At 48.7% G+C, this 19,518-nt stretch overlaps 1 protein-coding gene across 6 annotated transcripts in view; it reads right to left on the reverse strand.

Annotated features, from left to right (window-relative positions):
- LIMK2 (LIM domain kinase 2) overlaps window positions 1-19,052 on the reverse strand; it is a 31,268-nt gene extending 12,216 nt beyond the window's left edge. Inside the window, exons 1-6 of one of the 6 annotated variants that reach the window (XM_087768862.1) lie at window positions 18,938-19,052; window positions 16,640-16,739; window positions 2,880-3,015; window positions 1,527-1,636; window positions 1,076-1,264; window positions 511-616 (exon numbers count right to left, since the gene is read on the reverse strand). In XM_087768862.1, the coding sequence (XP_087624988.1) occupies window positions 511-616; window positions 1,076-1,264; window positions 1,527-1,636; window positions 2,880-3,015; window positions 16,640-16,739; window positions 18,938-18,953 (657 nt within the window). In that variant the 5' untranslated portion in view covers window positions 18,954-19,052. Of the gene's footprint in view, window positions 1-510; window positions 617-1,075; window positions 1,265-1,526; window positions 1,637-2,879; window positions 3,016-7,892; window positions 8,239-16,639; window positions 16,740-16,822; window positions 16,916-16,961; window positions 17,264-17,689; window positions 18,813-18,937 lie in introns of those variants that run through there. The other 5 variants (XM_087768860.1, XM_087768865.1, XM_087768864.1 and 2 more) reach the window with 5 other exon arrangements.
- Between the last annotated feature and the right edge of the window lie 466 nt (window positions 19,053-19,518).

The following is a 19,518-nucleotide window of genomic DNA, read 5'->3' on the forward strand; positions in this document are numbered from 1 at the left end:
GCAAATAAAACCCTTGTGTAGTGACGGTAACGGTGGTCTCACTACACTCTTGCAGCATCACCTGATATCTGTATAAAGCATTTTCTTGTAAATACAGACATCAAATACTTTTTTTGCAATGGGAAGCTCATCCCTAGGATCAGCTGAGCCTTTGTCTATTAGCAGTTGCCTCTAAAAAGAGCGGAACAGTGGACTTCACTGGCAATGCATGAGGAGTCTTCACAGCCTCTCTGTCCTCTGCGATGTCACAGCCCTACACTTTTCTTATTACCTCCCTTCATGTTTGAACACCACAAAATCAGAACTGCATCCTAATTGCATTTCCATCTGTTACGTTTTCCTCTTCAGCTGGAAGCGGTAGCAAAGCTTGTCTTCATGTTTATTCCTACTGTCAGCATGAGTACGCTGGGTGTACACACACTGCATGTAGGGTGGGAGAACAGTGCCGAGAAACAGAAAAGCTGTAGGAATGCAGAGGAGAAGGAGGCTTCAGAACAGAACTCTACCCACCTCCTCCACCTGTAACGTACGAATAGGAGCTCCATTAATCTCCAGGATACGATCTGCAGGGTGGATGGCGTTTCGGACATCTGGGCTGATGTGCATCCTGTTAACTCTAAACAGGGGAATTATAGTGTGTGGGGGAAGTCAGTTTAGCCAAAATTATAAAAAATATTTGATCTCTGATGCTTCCCTTCATATCGGTATTCTGAAATAAAACAATGCTAATCTACCAACACAGGGAGCTACCATTAGACCAAGTGCTTAGCTCTGAGCTGGTTTGGGGAGAGCCCTTCATTTGCCCAACGGCAAAAATTGTTAGTCCATTACAATTTGCCAAATGTTTTGTGTTCAGTGAAGGAGACAGCACTGAGAAATAAAGTTATCAATTAAGGCCGTCACAAGAGCGAAATGGAGACCAAACACAAGCGGCTATTAGCTGACATATGTCCCTGTTGTGCCGAGACGGATCCCCTCAGCAGTTAAAGCAGCTGGCAGGACAGCAGCACTGCCGAATGTTTACCAGCTCCCTCTGCACAGACGGGTACCTTGCACACAACTTTGTCATACTCACTCTTTCACCTGGACACCAGTGGCATAGCTGGAGCAGCCACCTTCCACAGACACGGAGAACCCCCTCTTGCCATCAGTAGCTGCCGGCATGGAGATGAGGGTCAGCGTATAGGGCAGCTGCTCACGCAGGGACTCAGTGGAGTGTTTTTCTATCATCGGTGTCAGCACAATCTGGTTATGGCATTTTCCACTAAAAGAAGTGAAGAAAGTCATGATGGCAGCGTCCCGTCCCTCCCTGCCAAACTCACGCTTCTAAGTTCTCTCATTGACCATAAGCTATAGTTTTTAGTGCTTGCTCTGTTCCTCCCTCCCTCCCTCCCTCCCTCCCTCAGAAGGCAGCTTCCTGGCATTCCGCAGCGTAGCATTGGGCTGAACCACACTGAGCCAGCTAAACATGGCTTACGCGTACAGCAGGGAGCAGCTCGGTGGCAAAGCACGCAGCCCCGTCTTACCAGTAGAGAGTGGAATGTTGCACGAGTGCGTAAGTGTCCCCATCTTCAATGATCACTTTGCAGCTCATACAAGCAAAGCACTCGGGGTGATACTTGTATTCGCCAGCCACCTACAGACAGAAAAGGGAGTAGCTCAGTAGGGCCAAAATCCGTCAGCAGATGCAGCTACTGCTTTCCTCTCTAATTCACAGGTTCGTTCAGACCTCAAAGTCAAGTGGCAGTTTTTTACTGGAGAGTTATATTAGCCCGTTCTGCCTTTCCTGAACCCCATCCTGGCCACTTGGTTTGCCAAACTTCTCTGAAACAAACACGTCAACGTGCAAAGCAAGGCTTGTGTCCCAGGAACCTCTGCTATATTTGGCAGCTGCTCCACTATCAAAAATAGTTGATAGTCTGCTGCAGCCTAGTAAACAAGATATTAAACCCTCCTGTTTAGTTGCTCTTGGCAAGATAACTAAAGTTACGCCTGAATTAATAAAGCTGAAAGGGCTTTTTTTTTTGGCAGACAGGCAATGCACAAATTCAGATACTTTACCAGCCAGCTGACAGAAAAAAAGGCGAGCTGAGACTGAAACAAAAAAAATACCTTTAAAGAATATTTTTATTCATTGATCTGTTTTTCTGTTTTCCTTGAGAGAACTGCCCTTATTGACAGTATTTTGCAAAGACTTCTGCAGGCAATGAGAAATTCTCTGCACTTTTCTCAGTACTTCCCTTTGAGGTAGCAATCATATTACTGAGTACCACGCTGCTTTTATTTAGGCCATAGAAAAATAATAGTTATGTTTTGTTCTTGACAGTTTTCAAGGTTAAATATTTGCAAGGTTGTGGCAAGGAGGGGAACATTTAGGTGAGCCCCACATTGTGCAGGCTGAGTTCAATGTTTCAAAGCAATCGGGGCAAGATGCCATCAGCCAGATGACCACAGTGCAGGTGGGACTGGGATGGCAGCCTTCCCCAAAGCCAGAACTGCTGCTTATCCTGGGCCGAGAGGTTTGACTCTGCAGTGCAGTGGAAAATCACCCCATGGAGACAGAGGCACTGTGCTACAGAAACTGATGAGATGTCCCCTTGATCACCCTTCTATTTCTCATGCCCGTGCATTTCTGCACCTTACTTTCTTTGTTCACATGCTTCAGATCCTCACAACTCCCTCCTTTAAGAGTTACCCCTGTTCAGAACTAATCTCTATCTAGAAGATGCACACACAAGCCTCATTTCTAATCTCTGGTTAGAGATTAGAGTAGCAAAGAAACTATTACCTTCAGTTTATTTGTTTATCTGAATAGCTAGGGCAACTCCCAACCAAGTTGGAGGAGCTGGAGACAGGCAGGAGTCCTTCAGTGTCCTTACCATCACAGGTCCAGTCATCAGCAGAGAGCAGCCATGGCAGGATTCCCCGAACTTCCCCCAGTAGTCTTTGTGACAGTACAGCTTCCCATCTTTCTCGTAGTACCAGTTAGTGAGGGGATCCTGACATTCAGAGCACCTTGAAGGAAACAAAGGAACAAGGTTCCAGTTGGCAACAAGTCACAAATCAATGGAAAAGCTCCTCTCCTGCATGGAGAAAACAGGCATTCAGCAGCAGCTCACCACCGGCTCTTCTAGCTACGGATGTCCTAAACCCCTCCATTTCCCAATGCTTTTTCAACTGAAAATTAGCACCAAACCCAAGGTTTGTAAGGAAAGGTGGTATCAAGCAATACAAAGGAAAAGACAAGCTTCCAAAGTTTAAAACAAATCCCATCCATTTATTAAAATGCATCAGTAGGTTTATAAATTCTGCCTTATAAAACCATCCTGTGCCAGAGCACCGCTCTCCTCAGCCAGTTTCGGAAGGGGGACAGAGGCAGGATCCACTTCCTTATGCAACACAAAGCAGTTGTGCACCAGCCTTTGTGGAGAGCCTTTCTATTCTCTGCAAGCAGACCTCTCCCAAAAGGCCAACTGCAGCACTAGCCAGGGTTTTCGAAGCCGTTCACCCTTTGAGCTCCACATACTCACTGCATCCACCAATTAACTGTGACGAAAGCCCTCCACCTTTCCCCACCAATTGCTCTCCTTTTCCTTCTGCTGACAGCACATGAGAAAAAAACCCCAAACAAAACCATTTCTCTAATTTCATGCAGAGAGTCTCAAAATCCTTCACACATCAGCGTCAGCTCCCATTTCAACAAGCAACCATTATTAATCTTCTGTCTACACCACCTCCAAGAAACAAACAACTCCCCCCTGCCCCCCCCCCCCCCCCCAAAAAAAAACCAAGGAAAAAGAAGCAGCAGTTCTATTGCAGGTATCATTTTAGCAAATCACAAGCAGAACCCAGATCGTCAGGCTTCCTGAACACAAAATAATCCTGCCTCAGCAGGATGCACTGGGCAACTTCTGCAGCACAGAGGTGTGACTTAATGGAGAGATAAGGCACAGACAGCAGTTGCATCACTAAAGATTATTCCATTAGCCCTGGGCAGCACCTTCACAGACTTTAAAAGGAAAATTAGTCTGGTACTGGCTGTTCCTGAGTGCAGAATCCAAGGCAGGTTAGTCACCAATAACTGGTTCAAAGAAACACCTCAAGGATCAACGTCCACACTATCCCAAAGGTGGAAGGAAGAGTTTCTTCTGCCCCTTACCCCAACAACTGTCTCCGTCACTAGAGTGGAGGGGAGCCCATCGCACCGGGGTGGGGGCTTAGGGGGTGCGTGCTCTCCTGGACAGCAGGCTTCTCTGCAGCACCAAACACACTGAAGTCAGCTAGTGGCAGTGGAGGTGCACTTTTTAGTGCTTCCAGGTCTAAGATGAGAGCTACTGTTGACTTCGCCTTTCACAAGCTTCCTGAAAGCTTATTTGTGCCAAAAGCATTCCTTGTGAACTCCACCAGCTCGTGATGAGTGCGATGATATGCGAAGCTGGTCGTGCTCCAACAAGGAGAGAGTTATTTGCTCCATCTCAAGAGACTGCAAAGCACCAAGGTGAAGCTGCTTGTAAGCAGCCTATGGTTTTAGGGGAAAACACACCTCATGAGGTATTTAGTGCCGTACCCTACCCTCAGGAAAGTTGCTCCTTCTAATGTATTTGGCTTTTATAATGTTTGTTCTCCCAGCTGGGGAGCTCCAAATCCTGCCCCCCCACCTTCCTCAGCGATGGGAAAGAACTCCAGCACGTGCAACAGGCCCTGCCAATTTTGTCTGAGGCGGGGGGGGGGGGGGGGGGGAGCAGTAACCTGACATTGCTGTACACGGTACATGCATCATTACAGCCTCAGCCCTGGGGCACTGTCGTGGTCACACCCTGCTCATGGTATGCAAGAGACCTAGAGGGCATTGCAATGCATTTTGCCTTCAAACACTAGCCTTTGGCTTTCATTTCCAGTAAATACCCCACGCTGAATGATCAAGTAGGTGAGTGGGAGAAAAGAGCAAGTGGAGACTAACAGCAAAGATTTCTATCACCTTGTGGCAGGAACATCTGGCTCAGCACGGGCAAATCGGATCCCTCAGCCTTATCCGACTTCTGCGTGCATGCCTGTACCAGTGCGTGCTCCAAGAGCGATTACATCTTCAAACAGGGAGCTGTGAGCAGACCTGCACTTGGGCTGCAGACAGCAATACTGGAGACTGCTCCACCAGGACTTCAAGATGTGGCTTTCTGTCTAAGTTCTCTCCAAGCAGGTGGGTTATTTATTTATTTATTTGTTTTTAAGCACAACACCTTCCCTTCCTCACCCCTCTTCAACTTCACCTTCAAGCACTCCTTTTTCTCCCTAAGAAAATCTAACGTTTCTGCAAAAGCAACACGACTGCAATTTTGTTTAGATAGGCTCCAGAGGATCATGTACGCTTGTCTTCCTTTACCTTTCCCCTGCTTCTTCACGGTTTGATTCCAGCCTTACAGCACTCCGATTAGTTTGCTTCCATCAGGAAATAAGCACTGGTATCTAATTTGCAACACACCCATAGCAAAATGAAGGTGAGGGGGTGGAGCCAGCAAGCAGTCAGTTCTCTGCTATGCAATTAAACAAATCTGGGCAGGACAAGTTTGCAGCTTAAGGCTCAGGACCCCACCCAGGGCAGTGAGGCAACAGGAACAAAGCAACCAGCCCAGAGAGGCTAGATGCTGGTAATGGGTCTAACTGGCTACTTCGTTAATCCCTGCCAGCAAGAGGACGTGGCTGTGGCCCGCATCGCCAAGCAGCACCTTCTGTTTTTGATCTTGCACTCTGGGATGCAGACAAGGCTTTAGGTTTGTCAGGTGTGGAGAACCGGCTGACGGTGCACAGGTTTCAAGACCTGTTTCAGTGCCTTTGCCCAAACGATAAAGGCATCACGTGGACTGTTCCACATGACTCTCATTGCAGAGGTGTCAGAACTTTATCGCAGAAGATACACGAGTTACCCCTCCTTCCCTCCTCTCCTCGCTGGAGTGCGTGGCTTTGCAGCCCTGCCATTGCCAGGGCTCACATCAGCTGAGACAGGAATACAATCACTTCGACAGGCATTAAGCAAGCTAATCTTTGCCAGTCACCACAACCAAAAGAAAGGAAGATTTCTTGCTCCTCTGTCTTCTAGATTAGAAACCGCTAATCTTCTCCCAGCTGATTTGCTATTCTTATTACAGAGTAACAAAGCACGGTAATCAAGTTTCTTGGAGGACTGGTAACAGCCATAGTTGACGTGTTTGCTCTTGCTGCCCAGCCACCATTTCCAGAGCTGCACAGCCCTGCTCTGATTATTATAGTCCCATACATTATGATTCTTCACTTCCCAGCCTTGGCTATAAAGAATAAATTCATCCGCCTCCCACAGCCATCCTCCAGGAACCCCAGGCAGCATCTGAGTGCGGTGTTCAGCCCTGATGCTCTGTCGCACAGCAGGTGCAGAAAGAGATCACAAATCGCTGCTTGATGGCTACTTGGTTTTGTGGAGGGTGTAGGAGGATCAGGTCACAACAGGTAACCAGCCTGGCTTTCAGCGAGATGGGAGATTCAATGGATGTGGCATCTCTTTTACATCTAAATGAAAGCCAATACCCTCATGGAAGAGAAGACTTCCCTGGCACTGAAGAGACAGATCCGTTTGAGAAGGGCTCGTTACTAAAACGCACCCCCCCCACTGTCAGGCTAGATCAGTTAACGCTAGACAGGCTTGAAAGAGCTGTGGTTCCAATTCTGCAGGCAGAGCGGGGGAGAGGACAGTCATGCAGACAGAAAGCTGCAGAATAAAGCGTAACCCCAGCCCGTAGCTAACCCAACGGCTTCTCACCCAGACTTGGCAGAAGGAAGAAGAGATGCTGGAACACAGGCTACGTACTAGAAGACAGAGTGTTTAAGCTCTGACTATGCAAAACCACTTCCACACACTCAGAAGGCATATCTATGGCTTAGCACGATGCCCTACACATATTACAAATAATGAATGTCTGCTCGCTTTCCTTCTTCTGAAAGCGGACGCTGATCCAGAAAGTTGCCTACAGAAGTTTAGCAATTGCGCAGCAGCATTTACTCCTGTCCTAGACTGTTTTAACAAAGGGCTCCTTACTCCCAAATCAGTACAAAAGTGTTTGCAGGAACAGGGTCAATAACGAGCAAATCCGAGCGGAGGGGATAGGAGGGAGACAATGAAACTGCAAGCTGTGCCTTTCCCCATCCATTCACATTCACCTTATCAGCACATCGGTGTCAGTCACCATCCTGGCTGCGTTCAGCCCCACCAACAGTTTTCACTATGGAGATGTAATGCAATCAAAGCCTTAGTCTGTAGCTATCGCCTTTCTCAAGCTTCATTTGGTCAATTGGAATAAGAATGGTTGTTAAAATAAACCAAAATATCACAGGAGACATATCCTTTCCACGTAAGGGAAGTGTGCTGCTTGTCCCTAGTTACCTGCAAAGTCCTTGATGTCTTTTCTCAAAAAAAATTATGCACTGCCTCGCTGCAGATTACATCACCTTCCTGAGCTCGCACCTCACCCTGCGCTATGCCCAAGCACGAGCAGCTTTGGAAGAGACATCGGCAGCAGCCATAGTAATCTCGCTCCTCTGGCAGTGGAGCAAAGCACAGGGGCACGGGGTAAAGCGGCATATGTAGTGTTACCCTGAAAAGGAGCCTGCTTGCTGGGGCCACGCAGACGCTGCCTCACGCCATAGGTGCCGTTCCCCCCTACGAGGGCTGCGCAGAGGCTGGTAATAAGAATCTTCCCCGTTGCCTCCTCAAAGCAAGACGGGATCCCAGTTTGAGGCCGGCTGTTCCCTGCACGCAAGCACTGGACCTCATTCTTCACGCCTCACACACTAACTGCTTAGGATAGCATTACAGGGGGGGAAAACAACACTTTGAAGGTCCACTGCTAATCCTGCACAAGACTTACCGAAAGGGATCCTTGGGAGCGAAGTAAGCTGGAGCAGACAAGTAACTTCCCATCTTCGACACTGGATAAACCGGCTCAGCCACAAACTTGTCCAACTGCCTCTGAACAGCTCTGTTCTGCCAACATGGCAGCAGCCAGTGCTCATTTAATCTTGCGCTGATTCAGATACTTCACCTCTCTTTGAAGCTGCCCAAGGAATGCCAGGTCTCTCGGCTGCTCATTCCTTTTCAGATTTTTCCTGGCTCCCATGGCTATAACCATCTTCTCCTGCACTCGGCTGCAGCGGCACCCTTGGGACGGATAGAATAACTGCTAACCGGGCTAGTTGGACATGCTGCTGCAATAGTTCTTGCGAGCTCTGCTGCCTGCTAACTATTGTCAAGTTTTCCCTTCTCTGGTTCCACCCAAGGGTGGGAGGGGAGGAGGAGCCATTGCAGGAGGACAGCCTGTGACTACAGAGGCTGAATAGGCTCTACTTCTTCGCAAGGGGTGGAGCTTTGACCCAAAGAGGGGCTGCTGGTAAGTGCTGAAAGATAGCAGCTTTTGCCAAAGCAAGAGCCAAGTGCATGAACGTGAAACTACTCTCTGCAGCAGCGGCACGTTCTGATGGAGAAGTCAGGGACGGCAGAGTCTGACGAAGACAACGAGCCACATCTCCAAGCACATCAAATTGACGTCTGCTGTGTACCTTCCTAAAGCCCTCACGGCGAGTGGGCTTACAGTACCTTCACAGTACCTACAGTCTGTTCGTCCTCTTGCAGGAGGTAACTCACAGCGTGCTTCGTCCAAGAAAAAATAACTTTCTTTCCAACATCGTTTTAACAGAGATCATTGCAATCATTTAACCTAATCTTCACCTCCTGAATGGAAGCTGAGAGGTATAAATCAGCACAGAAGAGTACTCTCTCCTGCTTGCAGCACATGTAGTTATATCATTTTGCTTGCTCTGAAGCCAAGCATGTTCTCCAGTGGCCTAATCAGCTAAAGCTGTTTGCAAGGCACTCAGAAATGCAACAAACATATGCTGCTGCACCAAGCCCTCCCATTTTTGTACAGTCAGCAAAGCCTGGCATGCCTGAACACAGCCTGAAAATCATGCTGTGTTCCAGAGGCAAGAGTACTCAAATGTGCTTTTACTGGAGATGCTCGTCTCAGCTGGCATGTTGTTCAGGGGACGCTTGGGGCTGGGACGAGGCAGTCTTGGCTGCGGATTTGACAGCTGCTGCTCGCTGTTGAAGTAAGCAGAAAGCCAGGCAGCCCTTTGGGCTGGTTTTTTCTTGTTTTTTATGTTTTTACTTTTAATAAGCAGCCACTTTTCTGGGGGGGGAAAAAGAAAAAAAAAAAAAAATCATCATTTTCACCCATTCAGTGCAGTTGCTAAGCCTGGCTGTAACGGTGCAGCGAAGCCTGGTGCTGCAGAGCCCGATGTGGTTGTCAGTTCCAGCCCGGGTCTAATTCCTTCTGACATTTCACACAGCTCTACTGGAAGCAGCAACACGGTGAGTCTGTGTCTAGGAATGCGCTCTGGTCTCCCACATTCTCTATATGTTGCGTGCTGAAAACGGGCCAGCGCTCACAATCCGAGGCTTCCCCGGCTACGGGCACCACCCCACCGCACGCACATACCTCCAGTGCATCGCAGAGCCCCAACCCTGCCCGGCATCACCTACAGACAAAAGCTTTTCCCCACAACTCTGCTGCCGTGGGCTGAACTCCCTCCAAGGGGGATTCCACGTGACCTCATAAATCCCAACTCTTCAGACAAAACCTTTGAAGGCTTGATCCACAGATGTGATAAGCAGCCAGCTAGTCTGTGAATGAAGCCAGCAGATAAAGCCTAACTTCAAAGTAATAAAAACCACCCAGACAGCTAAGCAACTGGGAAGGGATTTGGTTTGAGACTTCCTTAAAGCCAAAGGACGCATAGTCAAATGTCTATTTAAACAGGAAACATCTTATCAAAATTATTTTACTTTTGCAGCAAGCCCCAGCAGCAGCCAGTAAGTTACTTTTTCCTACACAGAATTCTCTTGTTACTTCTTGCCTTTTTTATTGTCTCTACGACCTACTTGAGAACACAATAGCTCTGATAAAAGGGCTCTGGACAAGGTGTTAATGTGTTCGTACATTCTAGATCTGAATTCCTGCCAGAATGACTGTACGTCAAAAATGCTGATAAACAGGTGTGTGTGGGGGGACCTTTTCCATGTAATTTTACTGATACCATCTCTGAGGGCCAAAACGCACCGAAGCAAATTTCTTTTTCACCAACTGAAGTCAGATATCAGCATCTTCTCTCTTGCAAATGCCGACAGCATTTCCACTACAAACACGTAGCCATCACAGGGGGTTGCCTTCCTTCCTGTGGTTTAGAATTGTACAGTAATTTTTGGCAGAAAGAGGCCTAAAAAATATAACTAGCAAATATAAAGGAACAAACGAAAAACCTCGACAATGACTTAACATGAAATTTATTGCAAATTGAGTCGCAGCCGTTACAGTTTTGTCCCCCCAGAAATGCACCACATAGCTATTCTGATATTCAAGTGATTAATACCTCAAAACAGCCAGGGTTAGGCGGCACATCTAGACACCCTCTTTACCACACAGTCTGTGCCGTCCACTACCGACAGATGTATTGCTCAGCATATCCACCAGCCCCACGATACACACATTTATCCTGGCACAGACAGGCACTTCGGTGTGTGTGGGACTGGTATAAGCTGGGGAAGAGGCATCTGCTTGATGCCTGAGGAGTCTGCAGCAAGTCTTTGTTTCAGCATGGGCGCAGCTCGGAGGCATTCCAAATACTTCAGCACAATCCCAACACCGAACTGTATTTCCAAGGCACTTACACATGACAGGTGCTTTGCTGCTGTTGAAAGACAGAGTCAGCCACTGACATCAGCCACGGAAACTAATACCGGTTCGATACGCACGTACCTCTGAGTGAAAGCTCTTGCACGCAGCTCTTGAGTAAACTAAAACACACAGGGAAGCGAAGCTCGTCTCCATCACTGCATCTTACTTCTAAGCAGCAGCAGAACTTCAGCCCGAGACAGTGATGCCTTCTCGGTGCCTAACATCACTAAGCACAACGTTAGGATGGAGACAAAATTATCTCCACCATTCTTGCCTAACGGCTGCAGACCCCGTGAACTGAGGCCGAGAAGCAAATCAACCTACTGAAACGTCATAGATGATGTATGGTTTTGGAAGCAGCGACTTCCGCCCTGTAAATGCAGCACATATGGCAGTAAGAGTGGTACTTACACCACTGCACCTTCATTCGCTTCCTAACTTGCTGCTTTTGTCTGTGCAGACCGCTAAACTCCTCAGGGAAGGATCCTGTCTCGCTCATGTGGAAAGCCTACCACGTACTGGACTGTGAGTAATTCTAATTACCTTGATTTAATAGTGCTCTGATAACAATGCCCTGAAGGACAAGTCAAAAAAGTTCTGACTGGAATGCCCAGCTCCTCCTTAAATATAAAGGGTCACGATGTCCCCTAGTGATAGATTCCCTGAGGAATGTGGCCGCTTCCACCTGCAAAGTGCTTCATTGTTCCTCTGGATTTTTAAACTCTTGAACAGTCGTGGTGATCCGTCTACAAACAGGCACTTAGCAACTATTTCTCCCTAAATCTGATAGCGAGCTGGTGAATTTCAATGCTGATGAAGACACCAGCAAAGAGAGATTCCCAGGAGTCTGCAGGATTAGTGGGGAAGAGCTCTCGCCTCCCAGGCCCTATCATTAGCTTTCTGGAACTGCCAGAAACTGGAGGAGACAGGGAAGATGAGGAGATTCTTGTCTTCCTGCTTCTACCATAATTCAATGCCTTTTGTTACTACCGATCTTTCCCCTGCTCTCAAATTCAGCTGCTGTCTGTACAAACCTGACCGTGTTCACAGCTGAAAGGCTAAAGGAAGACTGAAAGCATCAAACTTCCCACATTTCAAATTCATCTTAATACACACCTTTGCTCCCGTCTTTTATTTGTCAACATTTGTACGTTTGTGCTTCATTATCCTGTCAGTGTAGATCAGTTTGTCCTGTTGTTTGTGGGGAGGAAGCAGCGTTTGGAAAATGAAGGCCTGTGCCAAACAGTTTGAACCAACAGAAGTGATCCAACGTCTAGAAAATACAGCCTACGAGAAAAATCTCGGCCCAGGGCTTCTTCAGTCTAGAAGAGACTGATGGGAGACACAATTGCTGCTTTCAAACAGGAAAAGGTTACTTGAATAACAGAAGGGGAAAAAAAAGCTTGTTTTCCATGCCCATTGTGACCGTGATTAGAAGAAATTGATTTAAATTGCAACAAGGGGGATTTCTGAAGATGGTAGACAGAAGCTTCCAACAGGAAGGATAATTACGGGCTAATAGACATGGTCTGGGAGGCCAAAACCCTGCAGCATGGGAGGTTGTTAGGTGACCAGTTTCTTGATCATTCCAAAGCCACAGAAATTACTTGCTTCAAACATCAGTTGAAATTTAGTAGATATCCTAAGAACCACAGAAAACGGACTTGGAAAATGCCCTCAGAAGTCATCTAGTTTATCCTGCAACCGCCAAAACAGGTTTAACTGTATACATTCTCAATACAAGATTGCCTGGCTTGCCTTCCCCTGCCCCCAAATGTAAGAAAATCAAATCACTAGAGCTGGCAAATCAATAGTGGTTCTCTTTCTCCTCGGTAGCCTGAGCTCAGGGCATCCCCTCGATGCACGACAGCTAATCCGGTTCTGTTTTCCGACCGTGGACAATCGTCACGCTGCAGAAAGCGCACAATGGGCGGGTGAGGAGGGATTCTGGCAAGAATCTGCTTTTCACCTCGTTCCACTACTGGGAAACGGTCAGAAGGAGAATTTGTTTCACGTTTGCTTCAGAATACCAGTAAGAGGCAGAGCCAGGAGTTGTTCTCCACTCTGCCAAAACGGTTCCATTTTTTCAAAGTATTCATTTACAGAAAACAGCCTTCTGGTGGTTACAACCCTCCTTGCGTTTTAGTTTCTAGCTCCAGTAAAGGTTAACAGAAATGGGAATGGAGTAACACGTTCAAAAAGAGTGCAAGCACCTGAACCCTAAACAATCCGTCAGGTGAATTGATTTAACTCTAGGTAATAAGGCAATTTTTATTGTGGTTTACACAAATTTTATTAGATTTTTTTTACAAGTGTAAACAGTTTCTTAACGATTTCAAGACTGTATTTAATTTTAGCCAGTATCTTTTACTGGAAAGTCAACTTACTCCTTACAATTACTGGAACATAATAATGTAATCCCTGATCAGTATAAAAAAATTTATTATATATTTAGTCAGATATCAAAAGCTTACACTTTTTACTCATACAGTTGTTTATATTATTAACTTAGCATCAAGCTATTTTGTAATAGAATTCAAAAAAATACAGAAAGCCATGAGAAGTTTTCCTGAGGTCAAGCTGCATTGCATATGCATAAAAATCTGGCGTATTAAGCAAAAAGGAAGTATTTGTCCAAACTGCATTAATATTTCTGGTCACCACCATCTCCAGTGGTTTGGAGTTACTAATGAAAAATTTTGGATTCATACAAAATCTCCTGGCTTTCCTTTCATCTTCCAAAAAAAGGAAGATGAGCTTTTCCGCTCTTCAAACTCCTGATGAATTTTCAGCTTTTAATTAACTGGTTTTGGTATAAACTAAATGGTATATGTTTAAATCTGCAACCGTAAAATCATCAGTAATCCATCACCTTCAGTCACCTGAAGATACACCGTGAACAGTTTTACTCTGATGGGGTTGGTTTGGCTTTTGTTTGAGATTTCTGCAGCAAGCCTGTGTTGCTTGGCTACTTAAATTAGACCTATTTTATAGACCATAGTAACATACATCCTCTGTTATTTCGCGGTGAGGAAGGAACTGAACCTCAGCTGTCTTCCTTCCTAAAAAGTTCTTAAGCACCCCGCTACAGCAGGAATTCCTACCACCATTTCCAATAATTTTCTTCCTATGGATCCAAAAGCATTTTCCACCTGGATGGATTCAACAGGCTTGATCTGAATTCATGGTTTTCAAATAATCACAACTGGATTTTTAACAAATATCGTGTCCTTAAGATTAAACCATGCTGCTATATCTGGGTCTTCTCATCCCATCCTACTCTAATTCAAATACGCAACATCTCTACAGAAAGAGGGAATTGTCTTTAATTTCATTTGCCTTTATCTGGGGGAAAAAAACAAACAAACACACACACAAAACACCAAAGATGGACATCAAAATACCGGGTATCCATACTTTATTCAAAGGTATAACTCAAGGCAGTATCTTGTATTTTGTAATATGGAAAAAAGTCAGACTGAAAGCAATAAGAACAGCATGCTCGAGGTCAAAAAAAGCTCTTCCAATAATCCTCTGAGGTAAAAGTGACCCAGACCTAGGAAAAAAGATGCCTTGCCCCTTCTCTCTTTCCCTCTCTCGGTGTAGCGTTTGAAGTTCTGTGCAATCTAAGTTCCAAATCCACCGGAACTGTGTATCAGTGAAAAGCAACGACCTTTGAAAGCGTATGCTATCTCAACAGAATTCAGAGGCACAAAAGCACATTCAGAGTTAATTCACAACAGACATTGTGACAGAAACATCTAAGAAACTTCCTCAGCCAGATCCAACCCCTCGGATTCCAGCCTAAGGACCAGCTGGCCAAAGAACAGTTTAAAATAGCCGAGATACACAAATAGGGATGTGCTTGTCCCTCCAGCCGCCCCAGAGAAAAGACAGGTTTCGGAGACAAAGCTCCTGTACATGCAGTTTGAGGAAGGAGGGAAGTAGCAAAAAACTTAAATCCTCAGAGACACGCATGTACGTCAGCTACCGCCAGTGCCAAGCGTGATCAGCAGCCCAGCCTGACCAAGAACAAACAGAGCTAACGAGCCTGGAGCAGTGCCAATCAGCATTAGGGAAATTATGTGCCAGGCCAGGGAGTCAGCTAATCCGCAGGAAGACTGGAAAAAAACACTCCACAAGAGCTGCCGGAACTCACAGCTACCAGCTGCCAAAGGCTCCTACCCTCAGAGCCTTTTTAAAGTTTGGCTTTGGGCTATCAAGCACAAGACTGCTGCTCAGCATGGCTTAGGGATAACAGAAGAAAGGGGAAGAGAGTGCAAACTGGGAATTTGTTTTCATGTACAGTCCTACCCTGGAACTCGGAAAAAGGGAAGGGCAGCGTCCTTTCCTGCAGGTTCCAGTTGTTCCCTCGGCCTGGCAGCTCAGCTGGGCACTGGAGCTAGCCCAAAGCACGGAGCACAAGAGCAGCACATCAGCGAATGCGGAAAGTTACTGCCCATCTCAGGAGAAAAGCTGGCATCTTCACTTGTATAAAACCAAAAAAAACCCACCCCACCAAACTTCCATTTTACAACATAAACAACGATATCAAGTTCTCTGTAAAGCGTCACGAGGGCAAGGTTTGCCTCCGGCTCGGCTGTTATCCACCTCAACAGCCCCAACAGCAAGAAGCACCGAGACATTTGCAAGTCAAGACCCACAACAGAGGTACGTTCAAAGGCAAGGCAGACAGACTTGCTAGCACACACAGCCTTGGGTTTGGCTACCGGCAGCATCTAGGGACGCTCAACAACAGGATACCAGTTCTTCAGGGAGAAGAGAAAACCAGGGTTAAGAGAAGCTGGCTCAACATACCTAAACACGAATACTCAAACCAACAGAAACCCAAAAGACTGCGATTTGCAGCGATATAAAGCTGTGACTATCAACAAGTCATTCTAACTTACAGCATTTTCCAAGTCAACAGAGCTAGCATTGCTTGCATGGTACGTTTTGGTTGGTTTGGTTTTTGGTTTTTTTTAATACACCAATAACCATAATTCTCACTTCAACAAAGTTGGGGTGTTTTGTGGGGGTTTTTTTTGTTTTGTTTTTAAACCAGGACAGTAGATGCCTATCTTGGCACAGCAAACACTCTCCAAAGCCACACTTTGGCTTCCTTTTCCCCCATTTGCTTCGACAGTGTCCAAAACATCAGCCTCTCCCGACTCAAGCCAACACAGAAGCCAGTACGAGCTGCAGGTACTCAACCCCTCTCAAAAAGACAGGCCCCTTCAGAAATGCGATTCTGGAGCACAAAAACTGGACCAAGTATTCATGAAGCACCGACGAGAGGCATTACTCCCGCCGCCAGGGAGAAACGCACGTCAGAGATCCCTTTTCGTCCTTGCCGATAGCAACGTTATCCGACAGATTTCGTAAGTTTGCACGTCTTAATAGTCTGAAAAGGAGAGGAAGTAAAAGGCAAGATCTCCCCCCCCCCGTATCAGCAGTTTTCCCCAACACCCTGATATCTCCCTTGTACCTACCACATATGGAAAAAGCAAGAGGCTATCCAAATTGCCTGGGCGCTACGTTGGAATGCAGCTGAAGACAAATATGCAACCCAGGGCTTCTGCCACCACCCGTAAATCAGAGCTTTCATTTGTACTTTATCTGTATTCCTGTTTGCGTCAGGATGGCAACACTTTGCCAGGCAGCGCCAGACCGCCGCTGGCACTGAAAGTCACTTCCAAAGCGCTACTGCAGGCACTGAAGTAGGGCCGCAAACGAGAGCGCGCACCCGCTCTGCAAGAGGCTCCGGAACAGGTCAGGCACAGAGATGACAGCAACTACTCCCTGTTAATATTGGTACTCATCCACCAGGTTCTGAGCCAGCTGAACAGCACAAGGAGAGTTTAACGGGTTAAAGGTTTACCTACCGGAAACAGGAAACATGCCAAGCTTCATTTACAGTCTTGTAGAGGTGCTGACCGGCATCAAGGCTGCCCCCGCATCCCAGACACCTCCAGACTTCGTCACCTGTGTGCAGGAAGAAAGGGACATAGAGCAACCATTTTGCATCGGAGAAAACAAGGATTGCTGCACCCCTGATAAAGAACAACCTTCAATTATAAAACTGACGGCAAGGCCTTCACACGTAGGAAGTCAAGCCAATACCAGGCAGTCTGTAACCCCAGAGAGTGGAGTTGCCAAATCAAACTCTGACATCGTATATATTCACTCTTTTTTCTCCAGGCATACCATCACCATCCGCTCCTTCGCGTTCTGCAGAAGAAAGCAATATGACTTTTCACAGAAAACGGCTCAGTCACAGCCATGCTAGTCATCAGAGCAGAGATTTCAGGAAGGCAGACTGGTCTGAGGTACCAATTCCCAGAGAGAGCCGTGCTAGGCCAGGAAGCCACGCTACTATTTCCCCCACGCCACTGACTCAGCACGTAACGTTTGCACTCATTTGTATAATTCACTGGATTTCCCAGAGCTGAAACAAAGGAAGGGCAAACTTTATTCAGCAGAGACCAACTTGACTACCAGGAAGGAATTACACACTTGAATGAATATTCCTGTAGAGGCTGCGCAGCCAACACCAGACTACTGTCAGACTTGGGCAGAGGGGCCGATGCTGCCGGCCTGTTGTCCCTTCAGAAAACAGTTATAATACTCTCTGCTAGAACTGCCATGAGGCCTCAGAGAGAGTTAGTTATTTAGAGGCAGGCAAGCTAGGAGGAACAGTATGAAAACTTGTGCACAAAGAGCACTTGGCACACGGATAAATGCTATCCAAAATCCAAACAGCTGCGCGGGCATATTAAAGCGAGAGCCGAGGATCTGGGCGAGCACAGGATGGCGCAAGGAGCACGTCACAGAGCTGGGCAGATCGCAAACCTGTCTCTTCCTGCTACCGAAAGTCTACTTGCTGCAAGGTTGCACAAGGAAAGAAGCGCGCTTAGAGAAGGAAAACCACTAACCACGAACTTCCATTTTCCAAAGGACGTTAAAACTCGGTAGTTGCTCAGGCAACTTGATACCAAGGTCAAATTCCTCGAAGCTACACGAAAGAGAAGCCATCAGCCTTCTATGCACTTTTACCCCACTGCATAGGTCAATGACAACGTTTAAAAATAACCAAGGTGAGGATCTCCTTGTACGTTTTACACAGCCAGCTATTTCGGAACAAAACCCTTGTTGCTCAGCGCCGAGCCAGCACCAGCCTCAGCAGCAGATGGGCAGCACCCACGGAGTCTCCGTGCGGACACTGCTAGGTGGGATTCGTTCAAAGGTGACCTTTGGTGTAAGCTGCCACTTCAGGTCCCAGCTAAGCATCAGCTCCACGCCTGGCAGCCTGGAGCACCGAGAGCTGCGCCTGACCTCCGATCTGCACAGCAGAGCAAGGGTTCGGAGAAACCTGGGAAGAGCTGGCGCTACCCGTGTTCCTCTCTGAAGCGAAGTGCTTCTCAGCACGCCAAACAGGCTTGGAAATAAAGGCAAAGCCGACGCAAGCCCGGGCCGGCGAGGCCCGCCATCCCGCCATCCCGCCGCCCGCGCCCTCCGGCTCAGCGCGGGATGCAGATGTGAACGCAGACAGCGGGTCCTGCTCAAAGGGATTTAGTGAGGGCACCGCAGCTGACTAAAAGCAACAGCTGTTCCTCCGCAAGGATCCCGCGGAGCGGCACCCATCGGCTTCTGCCTCCGGGCACCGGTCTCCTTGCTTTCGGCCGCGGCGCTACGTCTGGCTGCTCCCAGAAAGGCTGACGGGCTCGCTGACGGAAAGCCACAGCCCCGCATTCTACCGAAATTGCTGAAGTCTCCAGGAGAAGGGACGGAAGCGCAAAAAAACAGAGCAGGAAACAGCGCGAAGGAAAAGCGAAGGGAGGCAGCCGAGGGAGCCGTCCGCCGAGTGCCCCGGACAGGAGGAGCGGTACGGAGGCGGCCAGCGAGGAGAAGCCGCGGCTCCTCCGGCAGCAGCGGCCCCGGCCGACCCCCGCGGGCGGGCCCTTGCTGGGAGCGGGGCGGCAACGGGGACGGGGCGAGCGCGGGCCGCCGGCCCCAGCAGGCAGCGCCGCAGGGCGCCGTGCCCGCAGCCGGCCCCCGGCCCCTCCTCCGCGCCTTCCCGCCGCGCTCCCCGCGCCGCAGACCCGGGCAGGGCCCCCCGAGCCGCCGCCCCGGCGGGCGGCAGAGCCCCGGGGAAGGGAGGGGAGGGGAGGCGCGGCCCTCACCTGGCGGCCGCTCCATCCCGCGCCGCCGCCTCGCCCGCGCCTGACGTCAGCCGCTACGGCGCGCGCGGTAGGTCACGCCGCACCTGGCCCGGGAGCGCGCGCGCCCCGCTTCCCCGCGCCATGCCCCGCCCCGAGGGCAGCCCGTCGCCCCGCCCTTTTCCTCGCCTCGGGCCAATCGGCACTGCGCCCCCCCCCCCCGCGGCCACAGGCCAATCCCCGCGCCACGCCGCGGCGGCCGTCCCGCCCCTTCCGCGGCGAAGACCAATGACGGCGGTGCCGCGCCCCTCGGCCCCTCCCACCACGTGCCGTGGCGGGCGGCGAGCGCGGCCGCTCCCCTCACCGGGCCTCCCCCGGCCCCGCCCCGCCGCCCCCGGGGCCCCCGTGAGGGAGAAGCGAGCCCCCGTCCCTCCCGCCTCCCGAGGCGCCCGGCTCCTCCGCTCCTCGTCCTCCAGGTAGGGCCCGCGCCAGCGCCTCACCTCAGGCCGCCCGCGAAGCACAAAGGAATGGCGGCGCGCTCCGGTCAATGTAAAACCATTTTTTTTTTTTTTTTTTTAATTCTAAATCACTTTCACAACAGTGAA

This window comes from Nipponia nippon, unplaced genomic scaffold, assembly GCF_047370975.1.
Source record: "Nipponia nippon isolate SJK-2023a ecotype South Korea unplaced genomic scaffold, ASM4737097v1 scaffold_30, whole genome shotgun sequence".
Taxonomy (NCBI): domain Eukaryota; kingdom Metazoa; phylum Chordata; class Aves; order Pelecaniformes; family Threskiornithidae; genus Nipponia; species Nipponia nippon.